Source organism: Vigna umbellata, chromosome 10, assembly GCF_029865625.1.
Source record: "Vigna umbellata cultivar VRB3 chromosome 10, Vumbellata_1.0, whole genome shotgun sequence".
NCBI lineage: Eukaryota > Viridiplantae > Streptophyta > Magnoliopsida > Fabales > Fabaceae > Vigna > Vigna umbellata.
The window spans coordinates 17,399,323-17,409,678 of record NC_142174.1 but is presented as its reverse complement, the minus strand read 5'-3'; the positions used below and the strand labels follow the sequence as shown (position 1 = coordinate 17,409,678).

Sequence of the window (10,356 nt, the reverse complement as noted above, 5' to 3'; positions counted from 1 at the left end):
TCAAAAGAATCATATATGATAATGTTACCGAATTGAATATGTGAATCATGAATTTCTCAATTTTTTGTCTCATAATGGTATTATTCATCAACTAACATGTGTAAACACCCCTCAACAAAATGGGGTTAAAGAAAGAAAGAATCGCCATCTTCTTAAAGTGACTAGAGCTCTTCTTTTTCAAATGTCTCTTCCAAAAAATTAATGGGGAAAAGTTGTGTTAACTACCACATATCTCATCAACAGGTTACCCACTTGTATCTTAAATGACATTAGTCCTATAGAGTATCTATTGTCTTTTATTCCTTCTTCTCCTCTAATAACGAGTTTACCTAATCGAGTCTTTGAATGTGTTGTTTTTGTTCATTCTCATCATCCTGACCGTAGTAAATTAAATCCTAGACCTCTTAAATGTGTCTTTGTTTGGTATATTTCTAATAAAAATGGTACAAATATTATTATCCTCATAATCATCGTGTCTTTATCACCATGGATGCCACCTTTCATGAAACACAATCCTTTTATGTTAGTTCACCACTTAGAGAGGGATAAAGCACTTAAAGTGGATGAACTCTCCTTTTTGTCATTATCATGTTTGTCTTTGTAGGATGCCCAAAATATGAGCTATGAAGCTACCATAGTCCATAGTGAAGAAAAAGAGAAGAAGACAAATTTTTTGACAAAAGATATGAAAATAGAAAACAACCCACTTTGATTCTCGAGCAAGAAAAATTGTTTAATCCAAATGTGAGAATCCCTGAAGATATCAATGAAGGGAAGGTAAGTATTAATGAGGAATTACCCATTGCATTAAGAAAGAAAGAAGATCATGTGCTAAATGTTATATTTTTAAATATGTTTGCACTAACAATCTCTCTAATAAGCATAAAAGCTTTATTGTTTCCATCGATGCCACAAAAATTCCTTCCTCACTCTAGGAGCCATGAAACTTGAACAATGGAATCAAGCTATTTTTGTGGGATTGAGTTAAGCTTAAAGTCTATTTCTTAACATGGTATCAGAGCCAAATTAAAGCATATCCTAACGATATTTGTTGTTTGTTGAGCATATTGTTTCACCCGTTATCAGATTGCTATCGAACCACTTATTAATGTCTAGTCTCATACTCGAAATGTATATATACCTTAACATGAAAGGGTGTGTTGAAAGTCTACCATCAACTAAAGATAAGACCAGTTTAAAATATATAGGTAGATGCAAACTTTTGTAAGGATTATGATCATACATCTCATCAAAGATAATCTAAATAGAGACTTTGTAATTATAACTTATATTCCTATAGGACTTCATATACCATACATTTTCAAAAAAAAGTTTTCTCTGAATAGATTTTAAGATTTAAGATCTTGTAGACTAAGAATGACTAATATTTATTTATCAACAAATATGTATAATCTTCTAATTAAAGAAAATATATGTTTAATCTTCTAAATTATTTTGTTTCCTTATTTCCCTTTTTATTGCTACAAATAAAGATAAGAAGAATGTAATTATCATAAAGAAAAATAATAAAATTATTCTCTTTTTCAAGTTGAAACAACTTGAATTTTTTTTTCACTTTTCTAGTTTTACAAGTTTTCAGTAAAAAAATTGAAACTTTCTAAATATATTCATAGAAAAGACAAAATGTATCATCAAAAGAGTTCTTGAAATAGAGAACATTACGGTCCAATCCTTTTTAATTTTAATAAATATTCCTGATTTCTTAATCCTCAAGTGTCAAGGGGCAGAAGGTCAATGTTTACTAGAAACTTTCCTGTAGTAAAACCAGTAAAAAAATTAAGCAGTTCTCATCCTCAATGACATAAATTTGAAAAAGAAAATCACATTTCTCCAACAAACGACAGTCATAACTCTTCCTTGCAGCAGCCACGTAGTTCCTTGGTTTATTAAGAGGATAGCATGGGTCTCCTGGTAGCAGCCATACTACCAGTAAATTATTAAGAATCAGTGGCAATGGGAGCTAGCAATTCAGCCTGCACCTTTGGTGTATATCTGATTCAATGTTTAGCATTAATCAAGTTTCTGATGACATATTGCAAGATGCCTCCATGGTTGAAGTATGCTATTTCAACCTGTAATCAAGTAACCAAAACATCAGCAGGGAAAAGGAGAATGCCAAAGAATAAGAGCAAGGTACAAGAAACTCATCACTACCACCAACACCATGAGAGATTGGAAGATAAGATGTTACCTCTGTATCAAATCTCAGGATAGATACGAATGTCTTCCCGGTATCTGTCACCACTGTGACATCTTGACCAGGTCTTATTTCATTCACGTTGCTTGGTAGATCAATGGTGTAACGTTCACGACCAGTTAATCCAAGAGAATCGGCATCCTCCCCAGGCTTAAAACATAGAGGAATGATACCCATTCCCACCAAATTACTTCGGTGAATCCTTTCAAAACTTTTTGCTATGACAGCTTTCACACCCTAGAACAAAAAGTAAACGAATTCAGCATTAAACAAACCAGCAAAATATGCACAAATAAATCGGTGAGATCACAAAAGGCCTCCAGAATGTACCAGTAGCATTGGCCCTTTTGCAGCCCAATCTCGGGAACTCCCACTCCCATACTCAGCACCGGCCAAGATAATCATATCATGCCCCTCACTCTTGTACCTCTGAAAATTAAGTAGTGTCGATACCATAAGGGACCAGTGAAGGTTGAAGAGTTAGAAATTTTATTTATAGATTGAGCATTTTGCAATCTACCTCAGACAATATGACAGCATACAAGATTAACAAGAAGCCAACTACCAATCGTTGGGACAGTTGGATGAAAAAGATATGGAATCATAAATCATTTGACTAAGGTTACTGACACTATCTTTCCCTAGTTTTTTCCCTTTTGGCTATTCGATACTTATTGAACAATGAAATGTCAGATATAGCTCACTGTTATTTTATAGATACAGCAGCAATCAAATAGAATACAGTTCCACCGAAAGTGATGGATATCAGATGGAAAGTAAAAGCATTGACTAAAACACCAACATATTACATGGTTCAGAAATATTACCTCAGCAGCATCAAAGACTGATAACTTCTCCCCGGAAGGAATATGAATAGTTTTAGGTCCAACTTCTCCATTCAAAAATTTGTTGACAATGCGAATATTGGCAAATGTTCCTCTTGCCATCACTTCATCATTACCACGACGACTTCCATAAGAGTTGAAGTCTCGTCTATCAACTCCACGTTCTATAAGATATCTGGCTGCAGGACTGTCCTTATGTATGCTACCAGCTGGAGAGATGTGGTCAGTTGTAATACTGTCTCCAAAGTTGAGTAAACAGTAAGCATTCTTCACACCATTAGAGCCTGAGGGAGACATGGTCATATTTTTGAAATAAGGTGGCTCGTGAATATAAGTTGATGTAGGGTCCCAAGCATAAAGAGTGCCCGACGGAACAGATAAATTATTCCACATGGGATTGCCTTGGGTGATCGCGTTGTATGTTTCTTTAAACATATCAGGCAGCACACTTGATTGTACGACCTGAAGATTGGAAAGATTATGAAGAATCTAAGACAATATATTTTTTATTTAAACTTGCTAGTTTGGGGGCATATAACAGGTATATCAAATTAAGGAGAAAACTAAAAATATAAATTTATAAAATGGCAAAAGTACGTCATAAGAAGGAATAATAAGATAAGAAATGTCCTCATTGTTTAGATAAGGTTCTATTTTGTTATAGAGTGGAAACTCAGAATTGTATGAATATTGCTCGAGTGATCCTCTCAACTTTATACAAGAAAAATCTGTACATGGAGAATCCCATCGTTTTGGAAAGAATATATACAAGAGATAGCAGAAAGAATAGGCTTACTAACTATCATGTACAGTATCACGATAAAAAGAAAGAATGGAGATATCCTAACTAGGGGTGTTCAATACACATCCTGACCTAAACTAATTTTGACGGGTTTTGGTTTTAAATACTGTACTTGATAGCATATTGGAGACAGATTCAGGTTCAAGTCATTCCAACCCAACTAGGTCTCATTCTTTTGAAATTATATATCTTTTTGATAATTATGTAATACTTCCAGACTTAACAGATGATATCTTGCATGAGATGATGTTATATTTATATTAATATCGTTTCACAATATATACTAAAAATTTTAAAGCATGCCTTAGTTTCAGGTTTACACTACTTTAATTATATAATTTAGCTTATACATAATATTAAAATTTTTTATTAAACAAATCAAGATGATCAGGTTCTCTACAATACACGATCTGTTAAATTTTGGGTCCAACTGAACGACCCTACTAAAATTTTGGGTCGGGTAGGAATCAAGCTCAGCCTATCTCCAACGAAATCCCTTATTCTAACTTGCCACAATCCAAATATCCACACCAATCATGAAAAATCTCAACATATAGGAGTGAATTAAAATAAAGAATTTTGATATTGTTAGTTATATAAGAATAAATTTTATGAGATGAGGCTTTTAGAATAGAAGAGTAAATTTTAAATATAAAAACTTTTCGTCCTAACTAGATAATTTGATATTGACTAAATTTAAACAACAGTATTTGAGGGGTTCAAATGATATGGCTGATGTCGGAGAAGTCCCAGGTTTGAAGTGTGATGGCTCAAATTTAATATAAAAGGTTTTATGACAAAGTCATTTAAATCCACAGCCACTTACATTTGCTATTTCTTCACTGGATGGCCAAATATCCCTGAAGAAGATATTGGTTCCATCCTTGCCTATCCCAATGGGTTCAGTGTCAAAGTCAATGTTCACCTACAGAGTAGTGTGTCCAAATTAGAGCGTGACAGCAAGTTTTGAAATGCATACTCACAAAATGAAATCAATTGACAAGTCACATACTGTGCCAGCAAGGGCATAGGCAACAACAAGAGGAGGAGAAGCAAGATAATTAGCTCTTGTTAAAGGGTGAACTCGGCCCTCGAAGTTCCTATTTCCAGACAATACAGCTGCAGCTACTATATCTGGAATATTTAGAAAACCAATGCTTAGGTAAAACCTTAGAGATTGTTAAGTGAGTATTAAGAAAACATCATTTACAAAAGTGTGTGTACCGTTTTCTGTAATTGCAGATGCTACAGCTTCATCAATATCACCTGAATTTCCAATGCAAGTTGTGCATCCGTACCCAACTATATGGAAACCTAGCTGATTCAAATACTTCTGCAAGCCACTGCAGGCACCAGGAGCAGTTTAGGAATCAGGACAATTCAGTACACCAAGTTACAGATTCAATACACTTGACTGTATACTAAAGACTACCTCCTCTGCAAATACTTGGTTACAACACCAGAACCTGGAGCAAGACTTGTTTTAATCCAAGGCTTTACCTAATATTCAATATCAAATTGTGAAACAAATGCAAACAATTAGCAACAAACAACATTGGGAAAAAGAAAAAAAAAATGAATATCATTGTGTTTCAAATACCTCTCTAACTAGTAGACAAAAACGAAAAGAAGCCTAAAACAAATGCTACTATAACTTCAACATTATTCATAAATGAGAAAGGAGCAAGAATATGAAGCTATACAAAGTGCTACATTAACCAAGGCAATAATGTTTAATAAATATAAGTCCAATTACCTTGCATTTCAACAATTATATAAAAATATAAATGCAATTCCATTGCATTTTAACAATGATATAAATATATAAATGCAATCAGACACCGAAAGTAAAATTGAGATCATGTTTTTCACTACTCTATCATATTGCCCAATTACGGCACCAAAGCATATAGCAAGGGGCAAACCTTCTTGTTGGATCTATGTATATAGTGCGTGCAAGCCTATCATTATAAAGTTAAATCATAGAATTATAATGGTGAAGGCACAAAATACATAACAATCTACTAACCTGCAAACCCAATTCACATGCTTTCTTTGCAACCAATGCAGCTCCAAGCATAACACTAGGATTGGAAGTATTTGTACAACTGGTGATAGCAGCTATAACAACATCACCATGCCTAAGATGTGCTGGTGTAGCATGGAATGTGAAGTCTGCAACCTTATTCTGAGATTCTACGGGTACAGCAAAACCCTGTAACAGTGCAGTTTTATACAATTAAAACAACAAAAACAACGAACCCCAAAATTCTGAAATTATTTCACTAGATAAATATACAGTCAACTGCACTATTTAACTTCCTGGAAGAGGCATTCAGGACATATCTGCAGGATTGTAAGTTCAAATTTCATCCAAAGCAGTCAAAGGTGAAGCACATTTGTGAGGTGCTAAGGGGGCTAACACGCATGAAGAGGGGTCAAACATTGCACACTTCAAACAAGATGGCTATTAAATTTTAAAAAAAAAAAGTAAAATATGAGTACTTTGTATTAATTTTCCATATGAATTGATTGAATAACTATCTCATTCATTAAAAAAAAAAATCAAATGGCTGGACTCTTTTATTTTATCACTATTTTACGGCCTTTACTGTCACAAATGTTAGATGGCTTAGCTCTTTTAATCTGTTACATATCAGTAAGGTGCTAAAGGTGTGCCTTATCCGAACCACTAAGATGTGCCGAACGTGCACACTAAAACTAAACTGTTTATCTTACTGGTGCCTTGGATTGGCACATTTCAAGGATGATTTCAAAGCAAACCCCCTCTCGCATGCACACACACAGACATGCTAGTAGTTAGAGTGCAATGCCTTTTGAAAATCATACTAAAAACTTACGATATGAAAACTTAGACACCATAGATTGAACAGATAAGATATACAACATTACTACTATATATTTCAACAATAAAAATAAAACGAATACCTTAAATCCAACTTTGTTGTTGAGACAGGCAACCCAGTCTGCCTTCATTTCTTTCAAAGGGACACGATCATGAGGCCTGAAAATATTTAAGCAACGGTTACACCATTAAAAAGCTGAAAATGTAATTTTACTTCTACGATTAAATGTCCTCTTCCCTTCTAATCTGTACTTACTATATAGACCCTCCATTTTAAAACCTTAACTCCCCTATATTCATTAAAATATAAAATGCAATACTCAACAATGTAATTAAACATCACATACTTGTTTACTAAGTAGCTTAAGATGTTTTGTAGTCAAAGTTAGCATCAATTGTGCTATGCGAAATGAATGCGTTCTTCCCTTTTTGTTAGAACATGTGTCTGAATAAGGGCAGGAATGATGTTTTCAATGAATTTGTAAGACCTGATAACATTTAGGATGGTAACGTTTTAATTTATCTAAAGCAAGGAAGTTCTAGTGGGAGGGCATGTGTGGTAAATGCACAATACAAGAATATAGGAGAGTAGTTTACCCTTACTTTTAAGAAGAAAGCACAAGAACTCGTTACCTTTTTGGACCTGAAACACAGGACTCTACATCCTCAAGATTGAGTTCCAAATAGGATGAGTACACTCTCTCCACTTGAGGCTGTACAAAAGCAAAATCCCACTCAGAAGAGGTTCTTCCAGACATTTATGATATATATATCCAATGGAAAAATATATGCATAGCATACCTCACTATAATCCACAAACATCTTATTTGCTCGTAAGTAGGATTCTATCATAGAAACCTGAAAGAAAGACATCTAAGCACAACTAGACAACATAAAATATCATGACAGTGACATGGATGTTTACTTACAGTCTCATCACTTCTGCCAGTCAGTCTCAAATATTGCAAAGTGACATGATCCACAGGAAAGAAGCCCATCGTTGCACCATACTCAGGGGACATGTTTGCTATGGTGGCACGATCTGCCAAAGGCAGTTCACTCATGCCTTCCCCTGTAGTAGCGAGGTAAAAATCAATTATCCAAGTAAAGATTAATCAGCTAGACGTAATGGTACAAAAAGATGCATCTGCATCATTTGCATATATTGGTATTACCATAAAACTCCACAAACTTGCCAACAACCCCATGCTTTCTCAGCATTTGAGTGACAGTCAACACCAAATCAGTAGCTGTGACACCATCTCGTAGTTTTCCCAATAATTTAAACCCAACAACACCTGGAAGGACCATGCTCATGGGCTGCAAAAATATCAGAGATAAATAAATTTATCTGAAAAAAATTTCAATTGGTCAAAACCACACAGGTCTAAATATAATATCACGAACATAATGTCAATGCAAAGAGAATTGAAATTTTCAAATACTCAATAAATTAATTCCACTCTAATTTTAAAATTTTTAACCAAGAGTTCTATGACAAATTAGCATGTTAGTTTTACCTGGCCAAGCATTGCAGCTTCTGCTTCTATTCCACCAACTCCCCATCCAGCGACACCGAGGCCATCTATCATAGTTGTGTGTGAATCAGTTCCAACAACACTGTCAGGATAAAGCACGCCATGTGTGTTGAACACAACTCTACCAAGGTATTCTAAATTAACCTGCAAAAATTGAAATCATAAAACTTGATTCCGAAGACAAGTAGGAATGACTAATGAAGAAAAAGTGTTTCTTCCATGAAAAAAATAAAAACATTCAGAAATTAAATATTACAGAATCAAATAAAATATTATGTATTGTATCCACACACATACATAGATCATCAATGGATATTGAATGAAGCAAATACCTGATGAACTATCCCTGATCCAGGAGGAACAACGAGCATATTATTGAATGCATTTGAACCCCATTTAAGGAAACTAAATCTTTCTTTGTTTCTCTGGAATTCAAGTTCCATGTTTGCCTGAACAGCATTTTCAGATCTTGCCACATCAACCTGAACAGAGTGATCAATGACAAGATCCACTGGTACCTGAAGGAAACCAATTTTAAAATCATTAAAACATAACCGCTGCATTGGAAAAAAAAAATGTCATTCTAAATTCATTAATGTTCACAAACACGTGGCTTACCAAGGGGTTAATTTTATTTGAATCACCACCAAGTTTGTTCATTGCATCTCGCATGCAAGCAAGATCAACAACAGCAGGTACCCCAGTAAAATCCTGACATCACCATTCAATAAACCTCGGTCAACTGAACAAAACAAATATAGCAGACACTCAAGAATTTAACAAAAAGCATTTACATTCAGCACCGACATCTTCATGTTACTCACCTGCAGAAGCACCCTAGCTGGCTTGAACGGAATCTCCACTTGTTTGGGAGAGGTATTCTCCCAATCAATAATTTTTTCAACGTCGTGTTTCTTAACTTGAAACTCATCACAGTTACGGATTGCAGATTCCAAAAGTATCCTCACAGAATAAGGAAGTTTATCTGTCGTGACAAACAAATGAATGCCGCCATCAATTCCCAGCTTCTTCAGATTCAAACTTGACTCATAAATCATCATCACAAAAAAAAAAAAACAGTAGCAGATCTCACCAGACACACACCGCAGCAACAGATAAAAATACAATCGCAAAACAGAGCCATCAAATCAACACAAGGAAGTAAAACTAAACAAAACTGAACGGCGCTTCCTTCAACATTTTCTCTCATCAATCATTTCAAAACAAAATCCAGTGACTCACCAATTCTAGGATCGTTGAGAGCAGGCAAGCTATAGTACTTCCCGAACTCGCCACCACCAGCAGGCTTCTCGAGCGTCCTCAGAATGCTACTGAACGGATTCTCAGTCGCTGCACGAACGAACCAAACACTTCAAAATCAAAATGAAATCCAAACAATGAAACCGACAAAAGCGAATCAAATTGGATTGACGAATAAAGTAAGAAGTGAGAGTGAAAGAGTATGGTGTTACCCATGGTAGCTGAGAGATTGATGAGATCGATGAACAGAAAAAGAGAGAGAAAGAGAGTTGTTAGGTGAAGAGAGAGAGATAAAAGGGAGTGTGGAAAAATGTTGGTGGTGCAATAGTGCGAGTTGGTAGTATTATTTAATTGGCTCCATTTTGGTTATGGTCTTCTGAATAATGAAATATCTTTTGCGTTATGTACGATCGTTATCACATGATTCAGTGTATATCCTCACACCTCTCTTCATACAACAATTTCGGAAACGCATCTTTAACTTATTCCTCTTTGTTTTTTCTGGCCGAATGTTTTTACGTTACGCCGAGAAAGAAAAATATCTCACGCCATCCCTAGTAGTGGAAAATAAATAAACGACTACATTGTTCAATATTTTTGTCTTAGTTTCTTCTGGAATATGATTTAATTAAATTTATTTTTAAAGACTAAGTTAATTGTCTATTATAATTCTTTTTATTTTTGTTAGTCGATAGAGTAATTAAAATATTTTATGTTTAATTTTTTTCCGATAAATTTTATTTTAAAATACACAATTTTAAACTTTAACTTTAAAAAAAACATTAATCAAATTTAAATTAAAAAGTATTTAATAATTTCATTTGTAT

The 10,356-nt window shown here is 34.5% G+C and overlaps 1 protein-coding gene across 1 annotated transcript; it reads right to left on the bottom strand.

The window, feature by feature from the left end:
- Positions 1-1,647: 1,647 nt before the first annotated feature.
- On the bottom strand, positions 1,648-9,900 carry ACO1 (aconitase 1). Its single transcript, XM_047326121.2, has 20 exons — positions 9,742-9,900; positions 9,512-9,619; positions 9,094-9,254; positions 8,888-8,980; positions 8,602-8,787; positions 8,252-8,413; positions 7,907-8,051; positions 7,661-7,803; positions 7,533-7,589; positions 7,365-7,444; positions 6,815-6,890; positions 5,895-6,080; positions 5,298-5,365; positions 5,090-5,208; positions 4,878-4,999; positions 4,692-4,790; positions 3,046-3,525; positions 2,549-2,647; positions 2,213-2,455; positions 1,648-2,093 (listed from the first exon to the last, which is right to left on the bottom strand). Exons 1-20 carry the CDS (start codon positions 9,743-9,745, stop codon positions 2,019-2,021), a joined length of 2,706 nt encoding a protein of 901 aa, XP_047182077.2. The 5' UTR covers positions 9,746-9,900; the 3' UTR covers positions 1,648-2,018.
- Between the last annotated feature and the right edge of the window lie 456 nt (positions 9,901-10,356).

What these genes read in the sequence shown, in the direction of transcription:
- ACO1 (XM_047326121.2), bottom strand. An exon ending in CAAGTTTGTGGAGTTTTATG is followed by an intron (nt 7,804 to 7,906) that starts GTAATACCAATA and finishes TCGCTACTACAG; the next exon opens with GGGAAGGCATGAGTGAACTG. An exon ending in CCTATGCCCTTGCTGGCACA is followed by an intron (nt 4,791 to 4,877) that starts GTATGTGACTTG and finishes ACTACTCTGTAG; the next exon opens with GTGAACATTGACTTTGACAC.